At 34.2% G+C, this 22,793-nt stretch overlaps 4 protein-coding genes and 1 long non-coding RNA gene across 9 annotated transcripts; 3 read left to right on the forward strand and 2 right to left on the reverse strand.

Annotated features, from left to right (window-relative positions):
- The first annotated feature begins 3,926 nt into the window (after window positions 1-3,926).
- LOC106756631 (eukaryotic translation initiation factor 2D) lies at window positions 3,927-9,248 on the forward strand. 5 transcript variants are annotated; one of them, XM_022778905.1, is made up of 9 exons: window positions 3,927-4,148; window positions 4,228-4,339; window positions 4,418-4,608; window positions 4,869-4,963; window positions 5,047-5,472; window positions 6,066-6,174; window positions 6,968-7,613; window positions 7,816-7,884; window positions 8,779-9,248. In XM_022778905.1, exons 1-8 carry the CDS (start codon window positions 4,014-4,016, stop codon window positions 7,881-7,883), a joined length of 1,782 nt encoding a protein of 593 aa, XP_022634626.1. In that variant the 5' UTR covers window positions 3,927-4,013; the 3' UTR covers window position 7,884; window positions 8,779-9,248. The 5 variants fall into 5 exon arrangements, with proteins under 5 accessions (XP_022634626.1, XP_014494618.1, XP_014494617.1 ...); XM_014639132.2 differs by lacking the exons at window positions 7,816-7,884; window positions 8,779-9,248 and adding an exon at window positions 8,144-8,357 and having other exon boundaries at window positions 3,928-4,148; XM_014639131.2 differs by lacking the exon at window positions 7,816-7,884 and having other exon boundaries at window positions 3,931-4,148.
- Window positions 9,249-10,493: 1,245 nt separating this feature from the next.
- LOC106753682 lies at window positions 10,494-15,758 on the forward strand. The gene is made up of 10 exons (XM_014635535.2): window positions 10,494-10,601; window positions 10,689-10,775; window positions 10,971-11,104; window positions 11,858-11,916; window positions 11,989-12,043; window positions 13,423-13,485; window positions 14,038-14,142; window positions 15,124-15,171; window positions 15,421-15,540; window positions 15,696-15,758. The coding sequence occupies exons 1-10, from the start codon at window positions 10,553-10,555 to the stop codon at window positions 15,756-15,758; spliced, it is 783 nt and encodes a 260-aa protein (XP_014491021.1). The 5' UTR covers window positions 10,494-10,552.
- LOC111240651 lies at window positions 11,900-13,538 on the forward strand. Its single transcript, XR_002666072.1, has 4 exons — window positions 11,900-11,916; window positions 11,989-12,043; window positions 13,129-13,182; window positions 13,423-13,538. It is a non-coding gene; the product is annotated as an uncharacterized LOC111240651 (long non-coding RNA).
- A 55-nt stretch (window positions 15,759-15,813) lies between the features above and the next one.
- LOC106755947 (organic cation/carnitine transporter 3-like) lies at window positions 15,814-17,897 on the reverse strand. Its single transcript, XM_014638180.2, has one exon. It carries the CDS (start codon window positions 17,805-17,807, stop codon window positions 16,281-16,283), a length of 1,527 nt encoding a protein of 508 aa, XP_014493666.1. The 5' UTR covers window positions 17,808-17,897; the 3' UTR covers window positions 15,814-16,280.
- Window positions 17,898-20,845: 2,948 nt separating this feature from the next.
- Window positions 20,846-22,408, reverse strand: LOC106755990 (organic cation/carnitine transporter 3-like). Its single transcript, XM_014638228.2, has one exon. The coding sequence runs from the start codon at window positions 22,373-22,375 to the stop codon at window positions 20,846-20,848; it is 1,530 nt and encodes a 509-aa protein (XP_014493714.1). The 5' UTR covers window positions 22,376-22,408.
- Between the last annotated feature and the right edge of the window lie 385 nt (window positions 22,409-22,793).

Raw genomic sequence — 22,793 nt, forward strand, 5'->3', positions numbered from 1 at the left:
ATATATATAATACTCTTAACATTTATTTTGTAATAGAGATATTATTGTTTCGTTAACTATTTAAGTCATAAATATTAGGAATTAGTGAAAAATTGCAAAAAAAATCTCAATCCACTAACATGTATTAATATGTGACATAAAATGTAATGAAATTATCTTAATTCATAATTTTTATAATTTAATGTTTCATATGTAAAGTTAAAATTTATATTAAATATTATGTTAGTATTTAATAATACATACTTAACATACATTTTGTAAAACCTCTATTTTAAGAAGTGATGGTAGTCTAAAAATAGTGAGATTTGGTTATTTTAACATTAAACGGTTTTATTATAAATAATTTTGTTATAAACGAATTTCATTATTTTAAAACGTACCATCTCTATAGAAACCACTTTTTCTAGAGTTCTCTACCATCTCTCTAGCTTTTCTCATTCTTGGATCATTTGTTCGACAATCAGGAGGTGCCTAGGCGATTCTTACGTCAAGGGCTACCAATCTGACCGATCAATTGGTTGAATCGAGCAGGTAAGTGGTAAGCCCCTTTCTTTGGTGTTTAAGGTTCTTGATCCTGGGGAGGAATCTTGTTGCATGGATCAAGAGTCCCTCTTCTTCAATTCTCGACTTAAATTAGATTTTAAGGTTGATTTCCTATCGCCAATTGGTGATTCGTAGGATTTTCTAGAGTTACCTTGCAGTGCAAGCATTTGTCTGAGTTGCGTTGAACTGTGCGGTTGATCAGAGGTAAGGGAAGTTAGAACTTTCTTTAATTAATATTAAATGTGCATGTTAGAGGATGTATGAATGTTGAACTATTTGGGTAAAATTATGTTTTATGGTTGGATGTATGGTGATTGATTAAGTGGTTAATGATTTGTGAGATGATGAATGATGTATAATACGTTGAATTTGTTTGTATGTAATTTGATATCATATTTGGTGTTGCTGAAGTGGATTGTGTTGTTTAATTGTTAGGGTAAAAATAGTTTCTCTTGGTTATAGTACAAGTTTGTTTGAAGATGAGGTTTAATGTAAGGAAATGGTGGAAGGACTACTTTTGTGCATTAGAGGTTGAGTTTGGGCTCATTTATGTCATGTTCAAGTATCTAAAATGGTAGAATAGGATTTGGGTCAATAAATTGATGAATTTGATGTTTTGAAGTATGAATTGATTCATAAACCCTTTAGATTAATGGTAGGAAGGTTTAGAATCCCTTACTCAAGTTTAATTAGGTGTATAACACAAATTAAGAGAAGTTGGGAAAAATAGTTAGAATTGGTAAATGGGGTTGAGTTGCATAATTTTGCATAATTTGTGCTACAAAATTATGCAGACTTCCTGAGCGAATGGATTCGCACAACGAGTCACCTTGGCTAGATACTCTTTGTCAGGGCATTCACTCAGTGATTAGATGCGTAGTGCGAATGATTGAGAGGGTTTTCTCTTTGTCTGGTGATTCGCTCAGCGAATTTGTTCGCTTAACGTCTAAGTGGGGTTTGGGATCACTACCAAATTTTTTTGAATAGCGAATGAGTGCGCATAGCGAGTGGTTGGGAAGTTTGGTCTTTGTTTAGACTTTCACATAGCGAACTGAAGGTGTTATGCGAGTAGGTGAAGTTTGGTATCACTAGAAGTTTATTTGCACAACAAGATGGGTCGTTGTGCGAACATTCTCTGGATTTGTTATGCGAGAGCGTGCACTGAGCGAATGGTCTAAGTTTAGTTCACTATTTTCTTCTTTGCTTTAATTTGATTTAATTGAAGTTATAGCCTAAGTATAAAGTATGTATGATCATGTATTATAGTATTTGGTTGTTCACGTCTTCAGTTAAGTTTTAAAGTGAAAGTATGGTTGATGGACATAATTCCATGATCTTCACGGAGAGGTTACATGGTGGTGCCATGGGTAAGTTTAAAATGATTGCAGGAAGCTTGGTCTTGAGGGTTATCCTGAAACTCCAACGGTCTTTCACTCTCACGTAAAGAAGATTGATCCATGTCGTGAGGAGTAGCAGGAGATCCCAATCTTTGGTGCTTCTAGTATGATCTAAGGTGAGTGATAATGGACTAACCTCGCGAGAACCCATTGGCAATGACTTTACAAAGCAGTAGAGGCCACCACGAGTGCACGACTCGCCATAGCTCGACAATCATTCTAAGTCCGGACAATCAAAGTCAATGTAGTGTTTTGCATTAAGAATTTTATGTTGGAAATGACTATGCATAATTGTATGAAATATAATCGTTTTTTTTTTTATTTAAACTAGCTTACCCTTGTTTTTTTCTTTGTAGTTTGACTTTGTCTATTATTTCTCTTTTGCGATGATCACCTTAATGGTATGAGCTTAAAGATATAATCTTTCAATTGTTTCAACAAGAGGTTGGGAATGACACTTATAAAATAGGTTCTACTCTTATTCTTCAGGCGAAGAATTTTATTCTTCGACATAATTGTAGTTATGTTCTATCATTATTAATGTAAGGTTCGTTTTAGTAATTTTATATTACTAAACTAGGATCTTACATGTTTTCTTATCAAAAGTTATATCTTGTTTTTCCATTGATATTTCTTTTAATATAAATTAGTTTGTGATTTATATGTTGAATTTGATTATTTACTAATAATCAGTAATCAATATTTTTATATTAAAAAAAATATTTTTAATAACTTATCATATATTGTTTGTATTACAAGTTTCACATTAATTAAAAATAAATCAAATTTAAATATATATATATATATATATATTATATTAAATTTTGTATGATTAAATTAAGTTTAAAGTGAGATTCTTAAAATTATGAATTAGATCTTTATATTTGTTTGACATATCATTTCATATTTTATTAAAATGCTATCAAATCATTCAATTTTGTAAAATTGAATTAAATTTAAAGATTCTTTCTTAACCGTTTTTTGATAATTTAGTATGTAAAAATAAACACATGACTAACATTAAGATTAATAACATCGTATTTTGAATTTCTTTTATAATTGTTTGCATATATATATATATATTTATTTAAGTATGACAAATTTTAGTATAAAAAGGTATCAGTGTAGCTTTTACAATAAGTTTAAGGTTACTTATGCTTTAATTAACTTTTTTACGGGTTTGTGAGTTTTGTTTTATGTCCAATTGACCAAAAGTAGATGTTTTAAGTCAATTTAATCACATTTATTGATACACTCGCGTGCCCTCATTTATGTAAACGAAAATGATGTCATAAAAAACTTAAAGAAATATTGTAGTCTACCTACAAAGTTTGTTTATATTTTGCATAATAAACTATCGAAAATAAACGAAAGAAAATACGCGGGAAAAATCTAATCATATAGAGTTGTAAATTATAGTTACTTAATAAGAAAAAAAAAATTAAACCTATTAAATTTAGTCCCTTTGATTGCAAGCATAATGTGATATTATTGCTATCTTCAAATTTGAATTAACCATAGAAGTTTAAAATATATTTTTTGTTAAGAATAATAAAAATGGATAACCAGGTTATCAGGATATAATAATGAAATTATTTACTGAAAATAAAGTGCTAGAAATATCATTACCGTGTTTCAAGTATAAAAAAAATAAATTCACGGTGTATTTTTTTAATAAACCTAAAGAATTATTATAAAGTTACAAGCCAATTATATTTTATAAATTATCATTCTTGAAATTTAACAATGTGTGTTACAGAGGTAATCAATATAAGAAAGTCAATTTGCTTGAGATTTTCTAATGTGAATAACTCAATTTTTTATAACTTTAGTTTAAAAACATATTTAACTAAAGTAAAATAAATTAAAAGTTTAAATATAGAAAGTAAATTATAAATAAATCATAAGAAATTATATAAGATTTTGTAAAGAAAGAAAATGGAGGGAGGGTGAGAAAAGGTTAGCTAGGTTACGGAGGTTATTTATTTATTTAGAGAATAAAAGAAGGAAGGAAAACTGAGAGTGGGTTGTGTTTGGTGCAGAGAAGCGAAGTGAGAGCGAGAGAAGTAGAGAATGTTCAAGAAGGCGGTGGAGGCGAAATCTCACCAGAGGCTCTCTGGTGCGGACAGAAAGAAGCTCAGACGAAGCATTAAGGACAAATTCCAGAGGGTTTCTGATTCCGACTTAGACGCCTTGCTTCCTCCCAAGGTAAATCAAATTGTTCGCTTCTTCTCATTTCGATGATTTCGTTTAACACACACCAGTAATTAACAGAGTGATTGAGCAGGCAGAAATTGCAGTGGCCAAGTTTCAAAACCGTGTTCATGTGTATGCTGTCGAGGGAGGCTTTCCGATGTTCTTCGACGTTGATGGTCGCGGCTCTGACATTTTCCCAACAGGTTTTCTTTCGTTACCTTTTCTCAGTATTGCGAATTCGAATGATAAATTGAAACTACATTCAGAATGATTTGGCGCAGTTTATGCACTGTGGATTGTCCCCGAGCTGCTGCCTGCGTTCGTGCTCAAGGGTGGTGAGGTTTCCCGGTTTGTTATTGGAGGCGCAGACTTGATGTTCCCAGGTATAACGGTGCCTCCCGAAGGTCTTCCTTCGTTTCGGGCAGGGGAGCCTTGGGCCGTCAAAGTACCCGGAAATCCTGCTCCTATTGCAGTATGTAACATGCATTGCTTCATTGTAGTGGCTTCAGTTTAATTTCCTTGCACTCATTTCTTTTTTATACTTTCAACTAATCACAAATCAATCGTGCTGGCTTTTAAGGTTGTTATTGCAACATGTTTTGTGTGTGGATGACACGGATCCTTTACATTGTTGGTTCATATACTATATACTATTTCCTGTACTGTATTTGTTCTGTCATCAACATTCTATAGGTTTACGTGTACACTTAACCTTCATTGATTCTCTTGAAGGTTGGGAGTACCACCATGAGCAGCGATGAAGCATTGAAAGCTGGATTGCGTGGAAAGGCGCTAAGAATAACTCATTACTATCGTGATTTGCTTTGGCAAGTATAGCTAGAGAGAGCCTGGTGAGCCTTTTGTTCAATTTAACTATTAAACTGAATCAATATCGTTGACTGGATTTCAGGGAATCTGCCGAAGGCTGTTATGTGCCTAATGCTGGTTTTTTCGAAGATGTCGTGTTTGAGGATCCTTCTTCGTTACAAGCTTCTTGTGATTCCGATTCAACTGACGTTACTGGTGAGACATCAACTGATCATCAGAACAACCAAAAAAGTGACGGAGTGGTGGAATCTCTGGATGTGAATGAGTTACAACATGATTCCGCCTCTGGATTGATGTCACCGGATGATGGTGAAAATGGTGCTGCGACTGGAGTAACTGAAAGCATGGCCGATTTGAAGTTACCGGATACTGCGTCTGGTAATGACCCTAACGACCAACAGACTCTATCAACTGCAGATATAGATTCCCTGTTAGATAAGTGCCTTCTTCAAGCTTTGCACACAACAGTGAAGGACAAAGACCTTCCATTGCCTGGAAGCACTCTATGGTTAGTTTTTCTCTCTTTGCCTCTTGGTTTACATAGTTGAATCATTTGAAATAGATTGGCCAAAAAATATTGCAAACCAGGAATTTTAGTTGACAATTCGTTGTGGTTTATATATTTTAGAAAGATAGTTCGCTCAGTAACGACACAGGCACCACAATATGTTCTATGTGGTGTGCACTTTACATCATGAGAACTTTGGTAGTGATTTTTCAAGATCTCGATTTTTATACTGAGCAGAGGGCATTTAGGCTAAACTTGAAAATCTAGCTCCGGACAGCAGTGTTGAAAAATTGAGTTCCGAATTTCTGTTTGAAAAGATTTCAGCAAAAGGTTGAAAATGTCGGTGTATGAAAAATAAACCTTTTCAATTGACTCATAAGAACTAACTTTTCATTCAAGCAAGTTATTGTCATCCGAGGTTAGCCGAATATATTAGGTGATTATTCAAGTGCACTGCCATTAATATTGAACATTTTTTTTTTTTTTGTCTTAAATTCATTTAAGTTCATATTAAACATACATTTCTAGTGTATGATTCGAGAAGTCAGCTTTACCTTAGAGATCTAATAATTATTTGTTTTTGGGCGTTGCAGGTCGAACCATGTATTACCATGCAGACCTTCAGGAATTACTTTGGATATCAAGAAATCTTCCTACAAAAAGTTATCAAAGTGGTTACAAGCAAAATCCACCTCTGGCTTGGTTTGTCATCTGCTGTTTTTTTTTACTTGGATTTGTAGAATAGTAGTAGAAACTTGCTGATATTGACAGGAAAATCTTTAAATTGTTATATGAATCATAATATTAGAATCTAGAATATGTTAAAATAGGTCTCTGCCAGAATACATTTCCCTAATGTTCTGTTCTGTCAGGATACACTTATAAATGAAGCATTCTGACACTTTGTAGCCTGCAGGTTAGATGTGTAGCCTCCTTAGCACGTTAGATGTGTAGCCTCTTAGCATTTTAGATATGTAGGTCAAGGAACTATGGGTTTATAAAGGTTGTAAACATTTTTATGCTTTAGATTTCGTTTCATGAAGGATTGGAATGGAGATAAGACTAATGGTGATAGGAGATTGGGACCAGAATAGTACCGTTAGTTCCATGTGCAAAATATTAATTAGATGTTAATATAAGAATCAGTATTTAAAAATTCATTACCTTGAGAAAAGACCAGGGGATTTGAAATTCATAATTTTCTCGTGGGTTTTAACTTGCTGGCCTTTTTTAAGTGTTTGGTGAATGGATTGCTTTTAGAAGGGATCACTGATATAGCTGCTAGAATAAACTCAAGCAATGATTCTCTATCAGAATGTTTCTTATGCAGAGCTAGTTACATGTCTATTTTATGTAATATTCATGATCAAATGACATTTTCAACTTTTACTGTATTTGGTCCTTTTAATAATTTGTCTTGTGCTGTTTCTTCATTGATATATTCTGCAATGCTGTTTCTGGATTCTTTCTTCACATGCATTCACATTTTGTACAGATTTCAGTGAAAGAAGATAAACACAAAAAGGAAGTCATGCTGTTTTCAGTAAACCGAAACCATGCCGATTATTCATCCTTTAAGCCTGAAAAAAGGCGAGTTGAGAAAAGTGAGCAGCCTAGTGTTCAGTCTGCTAATGAAGTTCGTACGTCCAAAACTCTTGAAGTTGCTGAAATCTACAAGCCCAGTGTACATGTCAATGCCATATTTTCAGCTGTAGGAGCTGACCCAGGGAAACTTTTTAGTGCTTCTGAAGCTACCGATATTGTCTTCACATATGTTGAGAAAGAAAATCTTGTTAAACCAACAAATAAATCCATTGTGATTCTTGATGCACTGTTATGTGATTCACTGTACAAGGGGGCTATTAAAAAAGGAACAACTTATCCTACAGAAATTCACAAGAAGGATTTAGGATCATCATTTGTGAGCCGTATGCAGCCTCACCATGTTGTAACCAGAGGGAATGAATCTGTAGTTCGTAAAGGTGCACTTAAAACAATTCAGTTATTGACAGAACGACGGCAAGGCAACAAGAAGGTAACCAAACTCTCGGGTATGGAAAGTTTTCTTATAGATGCTGAAGCATTGGCGTCAGAACTGCAGAAGAAGTTTGCATGCAGTACCTCTGTCGCAGAACTGCCAGGTACTTATTGGTTGCATTAAAATTACAAGTTTTGTTTTGGTTTGTGCTTCATTATCATCAAGAAATATGGGATTTATGAGCATATGAGTGTCTGTATTACTAAATGTTGCTTTTCTTTATTTATATCCAATATCATATTGTGTTGTCTGATTAATATATCTGCATTCATATAGAATATATACTTTGGTTTTATGTTCTATAGTTGATGGAATGCTGATGATACCTGAGATTATAAAACTACGTTTGTGGTCTCTTAGGTGGAAAGGATAAGGTATCAAATCTCAGCTGTTTATTCCTCAGCATTCATATAGAATATTTATTTTGTTTTTATCTTTCCATGCTTGATAAAACTACATTTTGGCCTCAAAGGTGAAAAGAGAAAAAAAGCCTCTCATGTTTAGTCCTCAGCTGTTATATCTTACTTTTCTTTGTTGTTGGTCTCGTCTTGCCTTCTGATAAGACATTTTTCTTTTCATTGACAGACATTAATGGTAATATGTAATGATGAGCTTACATTTTTTCATTGACAGACATATTAATGGTAATATGTAACGAGCTTACATATTAATGAGTAAAGCGAAAACAAGGAAATCAAGACATTATACCATCAAAGGAATGACATTTTTTAGTGAAGCAACAAAATGAGAATTTTGACCACTATAAAGAATACAATTGGTCGGACTGCTACTGTTGTGAAACGGGTTTTACCTAAAATCTGGTTTTCTGTAAAAAATTGAAATGGTATCGTCTGTATTTTGCTCTGCAATCCCAGGTTGCTATATGTAATTTTATATATATATATGTGTGTGTATATATTAATTATTCACTATCAGATGAATTCTTGCAAATAACTAAAAATAATGACGGAGTTTGAAGGTATTCATTTAGTGCTTGAAGGGTACAGGAGTAAGGGGTCGTTCGAAGCAAACTGATTTAATGTGGTGTTCGTGAGGTGTAGTGAGTGTAACCGCTGGCCACTATGATCTCTGTTGAGTTCATAGGGGTATTGTAATAAATGTTAGTTTGTTTCTTAGTAGAACAACTGATCAAAACCAGGTAGTGGTTTGCGGGGGTGAAGTTTTGTTTTATTGTTCTGCCTTGTGAACTTTGACTGTAGTTTATTAAATTGTATATCTGAAATTCTAAGGCATATGTTTGCTTGTAGGTAAAAAAGGGCATGAAGTTTTGGTTCAAGGAGGGGTTATCGATGACTTAGCTAGGCATTTGATTGAACAATATGGAGTGCCAAAGAGATACATTGAAGTTCTTGATAAAACCAAGAAATGAGCTACCTACAATGCTTTTATTTAACGCTGCTGGGAGTACTTTACTTGGATGCCTATAGATGTATGTTCTGTATGTTTCGCACCCGGGTTTATTGGGTTGATTGAGATTAATATAAATGGAGCGAGCAAAGAATAGAAATGAACAAAATACAAATGTTCTTTCCGATTCAAAAAATTGCTGTTTTCAAGTTTATTGTGAAACTCTGAATGGAGGATGCCACCATTCAGATCAACGAACTTGATCAGTCGAGCCAACATTAACATTGTTTTCACTCTTCGATCTGTAAGCTATAGACTGAACTCTCCCTGTGGTCTTTGAGATTGGTAGTATACTCTTAATTTTATAAAACCTTCACTTTAGTCTCTACTTTTCTAAAACATCATTACTTTATTTTTTCTCTGCTAAGTTTTTCACTCAATAAAGTTTAAAATAAACGATGTTTGTAAAGTTTGAGGCTAAAATGAGGGTTTCTCAAGGTAGGAAATTAAAGTAATCGATCTATGTTCAGGACAAAATTACTTAGGTGATTTTTATTTTTTAATCTTGAATGTAGTCTTTTATAATTTTAGAAATTTGTAATTTTGATCTATTATTAATTTTACATGTTTTTCTCTTTTGTTTTTATATTTACATTACTTAAGTTATTTTTTACATTAAATGTAGTTTTAAAACTTTGACTTAAGTTTTATAGAAATGAAAAAAAATAAAAATAAAGAATAACTATAAACTAAAATTAAAAAATTGCTACTAGTATCTCTTTTCCATTTTTTTTTTGAGAATGCTGTTTTATTTATTAGTAAGTCATATGAGCTCATTTTATGAGAACCAATTATTTAAATCTACTAAACAATTAAGTGACATTCATACTAGTTTTTCTCACTGCATAATTACCAATAAAATGAGAGGAGAGCAATTCTTTTCCTTTTTATCTTTCTTTGTAAGATATGTATTTTATTTTTTAGTTAGGACAATAATGTATTTCTAACAAAATGCAACTTTTCTTTTCTTTTAATTTCTTTCACATGGAAAAGTACTAACATCAAAACTCTAGTTTGGAAATAACCCAACAAATGACACGTTTGTCCATTATTATGTTTGGTTTCTTTATGAAGCCCGATAAGTTGGAAAAAATAAAATCCCTCATATTAAATTATAAAAGTGAGGTTCGAATTTTATGATTATTACTTTTTAATATCTCTAACTACCATCTTTAATTCGAGGCTTAATTTCACATGATTATACATATAGATATGATAAATTGTTAATTTATAAAATGCATAGTGATTTTTTTTCTATTTTTTTAATTGGTCTTTGAGTATAATTATTTTCTATATATATAGTCAACTTTCCTATAATAATTGTATTATTTAATATTTCATACATGAAATAAACAGAAAAGATAAATTAAATATATTTTACAAATTTTGTTTTTTTTTTATGGTTTTTAATTATAATATTTAATAATAACTTCTATTATTTTATTAAATTTTAAAAAATACGATTACCTTGTCAGTCGTTCTCGCGAATCCAGAAACACCCTTTAATTTTAAAAAATACATACAAATACTCTTTCCCTCCAAATCCAGAAACGCTTACATCGTCTATCGGTTTTTGAATCACCGCGAAACTCGTTTCTCCGATTGTGGAAGAAGATGGAGGAGTACTTGCAGTACATGAAAACTCTCCGCTCTCAAATGAACGGTACCTGCGAATCGGAATTCATTCAATGTTACTTCATTCATTTATTTATTTTAATCGAACTGAAAATGGAAACTGAAATTGAATTAGACGTGGAGGATGAAGCGGCGAAGATTTCCGTCGAAGAAGAAATGCAACTGACAAACGTACGCACTTTGGAAAGCGACATTGAATCAGGTCACCACTTTCCTTCAATTGCCCGTGGAGCGTTCATGACGTTACTATTATTTTATTTAGAGTTTAGTTTTCTATGAAGTGATTAATCATCATTGATATAATTTATCATAATTATAATATAAGTTTGTAACAAGAGGAAAATGTAAAATTCATGCATAATGTGAGCCGAAGTAGCTATGCTCTGTAACTGTGCAGCAAAATCGGGAATTACGCAACTCAAGGAAGACACTGAGAAGATGAGGGCCGCAAAGGGCGAGATATGCTCGAAGATATTGGAAAAACAGAAAAGGATTGCCTCTTTGGAGTTTGACACAATCAAACTCTCCCAGGTCTAATTCAATTGGTTCCATAGTATAAGTTTTGGCATCAGGATTTTATCATTTTAAAACTGACCTCTGGGGCTTAACTGTGAACGTGTTGGAACAGTTTTTATTTATTTTTAGTTGAGCTACCTTTTCCCACTACAGTGTAGAGCGTGATATGTTCGTTGTTAATGTCATAGTTTCTAAGTATGCAATTATGGTAGGAAAAAAGTCAATAAAGTAAAATGAATCAAGTTTCTTTTCTAAATGAAAGTTTGTTTATGTATTAGCTAATTTACCGTATCGGAGATCCTTCATCAATTATAAATATGACCAAATTATATAATATAAGTTGTTCTTGGAACCGATTTGTCCCGCACCGAGATGTATCCAGTCCTATATCTCAGACTTACCAAGTCATCATGGCCGAGATGTATCGAACCCATCTTGGTCTAAATGTATTAGGCTGAACATAATACATAAGTAGATTTATTTTAAAGTTGAGTTAAAATTCATTTTTTAAGATGATATTTGAGCCATTCGAAGCATATCTTAGTCAATTTTCAATTTTGTTTGACCAACCATTTCACCCGTTATGAAATCTCGAGTTCAAAAAAGCAAAACTCAAATGTGGTAGCTATATATACATGCAACAATAAAGTTGTCTTTTCTAGTAAGTCTTTTCTTATGATTGGTTACGTAGAATTTGGGCCTTATTTCTTGTTTTGGTAAAGTCTTGAGCTGTGTTCATGGTATTCTTATCCTTGACTCTACCAACAGACTTTGGAGCTTATTCAGCAAGAGAGAGTTGGGTTATCTTCCAAACTCTCAGAGAAGAGGTAACTGAAGATACTTAGGGAGTAATCTTACACATTCGATGCATAGTCATCTAAATTTTTTTAACCTTTCAGAGCATACTATAGCAAGGTTGCAGAGGACATGAATGCCAAATTACAGAAGCAACAGGTTGACTTTCATTATTATTATTCTTTGTTATTTCTCGGTGACCTTTGGAGGGTAGGCTCAATGCATGAAAGCAATTGAACAATTAGAAACAATGTAGGCATCAAAGGGGTTATTATTTTTGGGAAATAATTCCATTTGAAATACATATAAGTGTTCTGCGTGGAAGAACGGTTTCCTGTTTTTAACTCAATTACTCTCGTGAACAGTTAGTCTATAAATATTTAGTGCCATCAATCTCTCTCCCTCTGTCTCTCTATCTCTCTCTCACACATGAATGAATTCTATCATAGATCACCAAACCACCTTTATATGTGGTCCACGATGCACCCACACCTCAAAGCCCAACACGTCCAACCCCTAATTTCCATATTGTGAGCAAAATGGCCGACATCCCAAACCCAATATGCCCAACACACTGATCTTAGCACTACTCGAAGGGAAAATGGACGGAAGTTATACAATAAAGAAGTCATGACATAAGGAATGAGTCGTGCCATTAAGAAACTCTTCCCTTTTGACCTCAATGACATTACCACTACTGCACCCTTTTTTATTCAAATTACCGCCGTTCTTAGCTATTGCATTAGTAAAAGAGAGGTCAGGTGAAGAGTCTTTATCATCAGTTCCAAAGAAATGTCTCTCATCTCCACAATGGTGGATAAAAATGTGAATAGATCAATCAATAAAATGATCCGGCTAACAAGTTCTGTAAGGAATCAATAAGTAAGAAGTTTACTAAATATTATGTTGAGCTGCATTGGAAATCTCAAGAGTGCACTGCTACAATTTCAGTAGAAAATTTTTCACTTTTAATTCTTTAATTATTTCTGGTTAGCACTTTTCCTAATGAAATCTTCCCATAATTATCGTTTATTTAATTCAGATTTAATTTTCAAAAATATTCAGTCCCTTGATATTAGTTGATATTTTCTTATGTTCAAATCCGGAGGGATTAGTTTTTATTCACTGAGTATCCAGGATACTTGTCCAATTATTCTATCCTGTTATCAGCTATGGTTTCATTTCGATGCTAGTTCTTTCATTCAGTTAGTTGCAACTTTGTACTGAAAAGAAGTATCCGACAGGAATGGGTCAGTAGTACTTGGAAGATTAGCAGGGAACTGCAAAAGCATAACTTGGTATGCCCTTTTTTATTCTTACAAATAACTATAAATTTATCAGGACTACTCGTATATATCCAAAAGTTCCTGTCAAAATAAGGGTCCTTGGCATATGGTATGATTTTGTTTTATAAATTATTGACTGAAAGAAAGAATAAAGCAAAGAAAACTTCATCCCATTCTTAGGTTTTATTAATTTAATTATTTGACCTATATACCTTTCTGATGTCTTGTCACTTTCTTTTTGAGTTTATACAGGCCAACGGAAAGGTTGTGGGGGAAATAAGTAAAGCTGAAGGCATGGCTCTATACTTTAGTGTGGTGTTTGACACAACTTTTAACGAAAAAGGACTCTTAAACTCCACCAAAACTTTCAGGAGAAAAGGAGATAAACATGTTCACATAACTCAACACAAATTTAATAGCAACACATGATCAAACCAATGTTCTTGTACTTTAAGATGCATTACAGTTATGACTGTCTATCACATTGTTGGACTGGTTCTAAGATAGGATGGCTTGGTTTAATTTCTCAAATTGAGAACCAGTTGAATTTTGTTCAGCAGTTTGAGCTTAAACTCAAACCACTCCATGAATACCCTACTAAATCAATAATGATTGGGATACCTTGGTTTTGTCAAGGCTGAACATTGAATCGGATGTTTATTATTATTTTTTTTTTTGTTATTAAACTAACGGGCATTTTACAATCCATTTTTTAAAACTAAATTTGATGTCCAAGCTTTCGTTTCATAACTTGCAGGAAAGACTGGTGCGACTTGCAACCTTGTCGTGGATAACTTGGTAGACCACTTCTTTCATTAATATATACTACATGGAGTTGGAATCTGCTAATTTATCTTTGTTTGACAGGGGAGTGTTGTAAGGACCAATTTAATCAATGAATTGGATTCTGCTAAAGCAAGGCTTGAGGAGATTCTTACTCTGAAAGCCAAGGTTCTTACCGAGAACACCAAGGTTAGTTATCTGCATCCCATTTAGGCTGTGAAGTATAAATTACTCAAGCTTTCGGTTGTTAAATTTGTTTTTGCTGAGTGCAGTTGTTTTTCTTTTTTTTTTTATACCAAATACAATGAAATATTTAATTCATTCTACAAACTAAAATTCAATTTTAAATTAAACAAATAATTTCAATAAGATTTAAATTCTCCTGGTCCTCCTAAATTTTGAAAATACGTTCCAAAAATAACCTTCCTTCTTTCTCTTTCCTTTTTCCATTTCCGTTTTCTACAGCTTCTACACTTTTTCCATTCCAGCCATATTTTTTATAATAATACATGACTGAATATGTACACGGGACACCCCATTTACCGTGATTAAGGTTGAACCCTGGCGTTTTAAGCATACGCTAACATTCTAATTTAAAATGATTCAGTGTCTTCGAAGTTTGATCTGCTGAATTTCTGGAAAATTGATCTCATTTATACAAATGGATAGGCAAGGACACTTTTTCCTACATACTTTTCAATTAAAATATCGAGAGTTGCAAACCAAAAAAATTTCTTCAATTTAGTGTTTATTTCTCCGTTTTATAACTTCCTTCTACATGAAAATTGTGGTTCATTCTATTTAAATGGCGTTTCATCTAATCATGGTTCAAGTTCTCCTTAACTTAGTTGATATTCTTTTTCTGGTTAGCAAAAGTTATTTTCCCAAAATTACCATTTTTCAAGTTTTAACAAAGTCAATTAGTTGCAGCCATTTTCCCCTTGACAAGTTTGTTAAAATAGTCGTTGATTGATTTTTACAAACATAGGGATGCAAAAAATGACCCTGAAGTGTAATTAGGGGTCTAAAGATATTCTAGGATTTCTTTTCCAACCTTTAGTTCTTTCAAGAAAATAAGAATAGGAAGATTTTGATTTTTAATATGGTATTATGCTTGCATTTTCTGTATACTTTATTTGCTTCTTACTATTATGTCTTTTTTGTCTTTAGATAAAACTGGCTATCGAGGATGTGAAGTGCAGAGAAAATGAGTTTAAGGTCTGTTGTTATTGTGCACGAATTATTGAGAAATGTGTGATTATCATAATTTCCACTTCTAGGATGGTCAAGTGAAAAATGATTTCCATTTTATTTATAAGTTTTTCCTAATACATTCATTAATATAAGATCTTTGATTGGTAAGCTGTTTTCTTTTCTTCTCTTATTGAGACAGGTAATAAATTTGTGGCTTGTTATCAACGATTTTGTAAATTATTTTATTTAATTCTAATGAACGAGCTACGCTAGCCGGAGCTGAAAGCAGCAGGTTTAACCGCTCTTGAAGAGGAATATAAAGCTCTTTTGTCAGACAAAGCTGGAGAAACTGAATACTTGCAATCTCTAGAGAAACAAGTTGAGAAACTTAAGGTAAGATAAGTTTAATCCACATAAATTGTATACGAGGTACTTAAATAGTCATCTGGAAGAATCATGACTTCAAATAGGAATAATCAAGTGACAATATCCAATACCCTTATCTTAATTTCCCTTGCACTCATGGAGATGCGCCTCTGATTTTACAGGAGATTCGTCACGTGGTAAAATGTGCTTGTGGAGAGGTATACAACGTCGCTTTAAATAAGTAATATTTTAAGAGAACATGAAACTTGAGGAGGCTGTGAATTTAGTTGCTCACGTTGATCTTGATACGACTGTACATCATTTTGGAAAAGAAATTGACTGAATGGTTTATGATTGTATTTTCCTTGATATATTAATAGGTTTACAGTCATTCAATCTAAAAAGAATGTTTGAGGGAAACAAATTCAATAGTCAAGGCTGAGTAATCACAGTGCATGCAGAAGCAATCACTCAATATTCAGACTAACTGTAGGATATGGATTTTGGAGGCATGATACTGCTTCTTGTGTTTTGACACGATATCAACATGCACAGGAAACATGCACCAATAATGGAGCAACTTGTACTGAGACAAGACAACCCGCCCAATCGACATCAAGAATATTTTATGTTTAGTTTGAGCCTTTAAAATTTAAATAGTTTAGTTTAATCCGAATTAAACTTGGTAAGAATATTTTATTCAACAAGAAAACGTACATAACTTTTCCCAACAATGCAGCAAATATAAGCTGACCCATTTAGGCATTTTACGCAGATATGTTGTCCTTTTTCTCTTGCTGGTCAATGGTATCAGAAAGAGCTATTCCTTTGGTCTCAGGCAAACAGACCAAAGTCAAACAGGATGACATTATAACTACTCCAAACACGCCATAAGAGAAAATTTCATTCTTCCTCCCCGCAGATATAAGAAATGGACTGAATATGTTACCAAACACAGCAGCTTGCCTCACCAACGAGGTCGTGGTGTTCCGTACACTCGTGGGAAACACCTCTATCACGTAAATGAGAAACACATTATAAGCAGTGACATCACAGAAAAATGCAACCAATGATATCCCCACCTTGGCCACTTTGATCCCATCGCTAACCACTGCACACAATATGCAGCATATCCCACTTGCTACCGAGAATGCAAGAATTGATGGCTTTCTTCTGCAGTTTCCCAAGAAGTATGTGGCCACACAAGAGGGTATTTCCATGAAGGCATTGAACACAACACCCCAGTAAATGTCGAATCCTAAGTTCCCCACGGCCAAAGGCATGCCAAAATACACCATGCCAATCCCAAAACCAAGCACCACCGTTGCCACCACCCGTTTGCCAACCCAATTTCTCTCAAACAACTCTGCTATTGATGAGTACAGTTCCAAAATTGACTTTTGTTTAACAGCAGGAACTCTTAGTAGGCCTGCAGTTAGATTAGAGTCATTTTCTACTGCAGAATAAGAAATTCCTGTAAGCATTGCCATGGCTTCTTGCTCTCGACCTTGCATGAGAAGCCACCTCGGAGACTCCGCAACAAAGAGGTAAGCAATTACAGAATAACAAANANNAGGAACGGACGTCCACACATAAAGAAATTTCCATGAGGAATTTCTGTTCAAGTAAGCTATTCCAGGCAAGGTCATATACCCCAAAGTGAAGCAGAAATATTCAAGAATACCCACAGTAAACCTCCACTCTGTGCTCACTTTCTCCGTCAGTAACACCAGAACACACGTTGCAATGGAAGAACGCCAAAAGCCAATGATGAACTTAAAACAGGAGTAGGTCCAAACATTGGTTGAGAAGACAGTGGTAGCAGAAGCTAAGGACATAAAGAAACAGGAGAGAACAAGGAGGTTCTTTCTTCCTAGAGATGTGTCAGCCAAGGTGGCAAGAACAAAGGAACCAAGAAGGCAACCTAGGAAGAAGGAGGATTGGGGTAAACCTGTGATGAAGCTGCTGGCGCATTCAAGGCNAAACTGTGATATGATTGTCTTAGAAGAGGGTCCATCCCANGCCCATGATGACTTTGGAAGCTTGCAGAGNTCGGAATGTGATGTGCATGTTGTGGGATCTGCGCAGTGCCAAGTGGGGTACTCGTCAGAGTAGATGGCGATGAAGGATTGCTGTGCATCGAAGTACATAGCGATGGACACAAGGATGCATTGAATCATCCCCGACCACCCAAATCTTCGCAGACCATTTTCTATCATTTCCTCGGAATACTGAATATTGTTTTCCTGCACAACAGAATCAGAGGTTGTCAAAACTGGAACCGAATCCTCCATCTCTCTTGCTACTCCTCCAAGCAGTGGTGGACGCAGAAGCTATGTAGAAAGATTATTGACCCAAGAATAAAGTTTTGTGATAGAAGAATCCACATGTCCTATCTATCACTGTCATTCTCCAAAATAAAATAGGTAACGATTCTTTTACATTCAAAAAGTAACAAATTTTTTATATGTCACTTGTCATCTTTTCAGTGGTCCACATGTAAAATAAAGAAAAAGTAAATGATGTGAAACAACACTAGTCATCTTTTTAGTGATCCACATGTAAAATAAAAAAAAAATGTAAATGATGTGGAAACAACACTAGAGAAAGGGGTGTGTGTGTTTCAATTTTAGAAATAAGTTTTTGACACATTTAAATTTTTTATATTTATTTGATATTATTTTTATTTACTTTCTATTCTTTTCTTTTTTGAAAAATTACAAAATTTTATACTTTTTGGACTATTTTATCTTTGTATTATGTGTCAAATGAATGTAAAAGCGTGTCATGCTATTATTACTTTTCAATTTTGCATTTCAAAATCATATTCAGAATTTGGAATTGAAAATCCTAAAGAGAAGCACCCCACACCAAGGAGAAAAACTCAACGGAGTTTTCACCGTGACTTGCAAAAACTGCGTCGTTCAACAAATTAATCGGAGGACATTCCGCCATTGTACTGTGAATTGGAACGTGCCGAGCCCTTGAAAACTTAGTTGCATGAAGAGGTTTTGGAGTGTATTCCCAAGCGCACCGTCCTTTATAGATCAACAGATCACATCCGGCTTTGTTCGACTTTTTGAAAACAGCCCAGGCAACTGAAAGTTGTCTCTTCTGCTGTCGTGTCCTGCCTTTCGTCAGTAATTTCGTTGTGTTCGATGCGTATGACTTTTTTTTTATAATTTTTTTGGCATTTGGACAACGTGGGTGATATGCAGATACTGCCTGGGTCTCGCCACTATCCTCCCATGAAGACCCATGTGGATTATTATCTTGGTGCTGTTTGTTTGTGTCTTTCTAATCTGCGCTTATATCCACACATATGTTAACTTGTCTACTGCTCCCTGCTAATGATATTTACACACAGAATTAACCCTGCTAAGCGTAGTAATGTGTTTGAATAACAGTGGTGTTCTATAAACATGTTAAAGGAGATTTACTTTACAATTTTGTTTGATTAATTATAAAATGATTAAATAACCTGAAAGATATAGAAAGAACGTGTCATTTGAACACATGCTATTTGCAAGCTTTCCATGTGAAACATATGTTATTGGTAGAAAATATAGGCATAAAGGAGTTCATTCCACACATCAGGGATACCAGCCAGGCACCAATGTTTGCAATTGTTCTTGTGTTAGAGAACTTCACTGCTTCCTGTAGATAGATGGGTGTCCTTCTTTTCTATATTTTAAAAGTTGTGTGATGTTAAGCATTTGAACATTTAAACCCTCTTTCTTTCAAATATCAAGCACATTTTCCACCACATGCATCATTATCCAAGAATAAATGACTGTGATTGCCTAGTTTTTCTGTAATGAACACCTTATGGCTTGGTTATTTATTTTTTACCAGAAGTGAGAAACCACTTTTAGTTTTCTTAAACATTGATTTTGCAATTACTCAAGCTTCAATTTACTAAAAAAAATAGAGTATTATGTTACAATTGCATCTAATTATTGTCTCTATCTATCATTTTTGTGGTGAAAATTTGGGATCATATAGATGTATTAGAAGTGGAATGCCTGATTTTGAGTTTCACTATTTTCTTGTTATTGAGTCATGCAGTTGAATAGCACATTTTATTTAGGTTTTAGATGTTGCTGTATTTCATTGAATACTTTTTCATTCTTCTCTAGATGTTATTAAAATCAATAATGTATATTCATGTCTGCATACAGTGCTTTATGTGTAAGTGTAAACCCCCTTTATGAAGTTCTTTTCATTACAAATAATCCTCATATTCAACCCACTTCTCACATCATTGATGGGGATTAAAAGACCGTGGCTGCTACTGATTAATGTAAAGTATTTTTCTCAGATTTCTCCCTTATGTCTTTTTTGGATCTAGGCGAGGAAGTTGTAGGCGCAAAGGATGCAACAAAAATGAAGAAGATTTGAAACGAAACAAATAAAATATTGAAAAGCACAAAAGAGGAGACATATTTTATGCGTTAAACTTTTTTCGCATTAATTAAGAAAATTGCGAAGAAACTTATAATTAATTATGTTTTAAACATAAAACATAATCGATTATGTATAAATATTAAAGCTTTTCTCAAACTTGTACAAGCTAACATTATGAGATTATATAATGATTATGATTCTACATTCTGCAAAAATATATCATGAGAATGTATTATTAGTATTTCATTTTCGAGAATTAAACTTTGATACATTTATGAATAAAAATCTAGATAAATTATTGGTATGAAATTGAATTCTGATGCTGTCCATAACTTAGATTGTTGGTATTAACTTCTGATGTGATCATAAGTGTAAATTTGACAGGGTTACAAAATAACTTTGGTTGCTTGTGGCTGGAGACATACAATGTGTTTCATCTTCTAGTGGATTATACCACTTAATTTTGAATTTGTTTGAATTTGTGAAGTTATATATAGACGAGGTTTCAATATTTTATATAAATATAATTTATTTAATCAGTGAATTTTATTTCATCAAAAATAAAATAAATTTTAGTGAAATATCATAACTTATAAATATTACCAAAATTTAGTGGAATGTTATTTGATTTAATAATTACCAAAATTATAAAGTAAGAATAATTTTTAAATTTGGTTAAAATGCAAAAAAAAAGTTTGGAGTTTTCTTCGTCAAATTTGTTTAAAATTTCTTAAGGGAATTTGACAAGGAAGAAAAATAATTTAATTATTTTCAAAAACATTTAAGAGATAATGTGAAAATTTCAGGAAATAAATTATAAAATTAAATATTCATTAAACTTTATAAGAATATTTTATTCAACAAGAAAACGTACATAGCTTTTCCCAACAATGCAACAAACACAAAGCTGACCCATTTAAGCATTTTATACAGATATGTTGTCCTTTTTCTCTTGCTGGTCAATGGTATCAGAAAGAGCTATTCCTTTGGTTTCAGGCAAACAGACCAAAGTCAAACAGGTTGACATTATAACTACTCCAAACACGCCATAAGAGAAAATTTCATTCTTCCTTCCCGCAGATATAAGAAATGGACTGAATATGTTACCAAACACAGCAGCTTGCCTCACCAATGAGGTCGTGGTGTTCCGTACACTCGTCGGAAACACCTCTACGACGTAAATGAGAAACACATTATACGCAGTGGCATCACAGAAAAATGCAACCAATGATATCCCCACCTTGGCCACTTTGATCCCATCACTAACCACTGCACACAATATGCAGCATATCCCACTTGCTACCGAGAATGCAAGAATCGATGGCTTTCTTCTGCAGTTTCCCAAGAAGTATGTGGCCACACAAGAGGGTATTTCCATGAAGGCATTGAGCACAACACCCCAGTAAATGTTGAATCCTAAGTTCCCCACGGCCAAAGGCATGCCAAAATACACCATGCCAATCCCAAAACCAAGTACCACCGTTGCCACCACCCGTTTGCCAACCCAACTTCTCTCAAACAACTCTGCTATTGATGAGTACAGTTCCAAAATTGACTTTCGTTTAACAGCAGGAACTCTTAGTAGGCCTGCAGTTAGATTATTAGAGCCATTTTCTACTGCAGAATAAGAAATTCCTGTAAGCATTGCCATGGCTTCTTGCTCTCGACCTTGCATGAGAAGCCACCTCGGAGACTCCGCAACAAAGAGGTAAGCAATTACAGAATAACAAAAAGGAGGAACGGACGTCCACACATAAAGAAATTTCCATGAGGAATTTCTGTTCAAGTAAGCTATTCCAGGCAAGGTCATACACCCCAAAGTGAAGAAAAAATATTCAAGAACACCCACAGTAAACCTCCACTCTGTGCTCACTTTCTCCGTTAGTAACACTAGAACACACGTTGCAATGGAAGAACGCCAAAAGCCAATGATGAACTTAAAACAGGAGTAGGTCCAAACATTGGTTGAGAAGACAGTGGTAGCAGAAGCTAAGGACATAAAGAAACAGGAGAGAACAAGGAGGTTCTTTCTTCCTAGAGATGTGTCAGCCAAGGTGGCAAGAACAAAGGAACCAAGAAGGCAACCTAGGAAGAAGGAGGATTGGGGTAAACCTGTGATGAAGCTGCTGGCGCATTCAAGGCCAAACTGTGATATGATTGTCTTAGAAGAGGGTCCATCCCACGCCCATGATGACTTTGGAAGCTTGCAGAGATCGGAATGTGATGTGCATGTTGTGGGATCTGCGCAGTGCCAAGTGGGGTACTCGTCAGAGTAGATGGCGATGAAGGATTGCTGTGCATCGAAGTACATAGCGATGGAGACAAGGATGCATTGAATCATCCCCGACCATCCAAATCTTCGCAGACCATTTTCTATCATTTCCTCGGAATACTGAATATTGTTTTCCTGCACAACAGAATCAGAGGTTGTAAAAACTGGAACTGAATCCTCCATCTCTCTTGCTACTCCTCCAAGCTATGGTGGATGCGGAAGCTATATAGAAATGAGTGAAGGTGAAGTTGTGTTCGGGTACTCTCCAAAGAAGTTATTTTTGATAATATTTCCCTAAATTCTAAATTTTAAAGTGATTTTTATACTGTACGAAGATCTCTATTTATAACTCAAGAAACTCCAGTGTCTCATAAAAGAGAGAGCAAAACCCTAATTTATTCTACACACGTGCCAAAATGTCTTGGCAAATGGAAACCCTAGCTCCAAAAATTATTGACTTGGTGCAAATGAAGTTGACTTGGTCAACTTAAAAGATGCTTCCTTTAATGTCAACCCTAGCTCCAAAAATTATTGACCCAGGAATAAAGTTTGTTGGGAAGTTCATCCTGTAACTCCAAAAGTTGATCCTGCACATCCAAAA

This window comes from Vigna radiata, chromosome 2 (genome assembly GCF_000741045.1).
Source record: "Vigna radiata var. radiata cultivar VC1973A chromosome 2, Vradiata_ver6, whole genome shotgun sequence".
Lineage (NCBI taxonomy): Eukaryota > Viridiplantae > Streptophyta > Magnoliopsida > Fabales > Fabaceae > Vigna > Vigna radiata.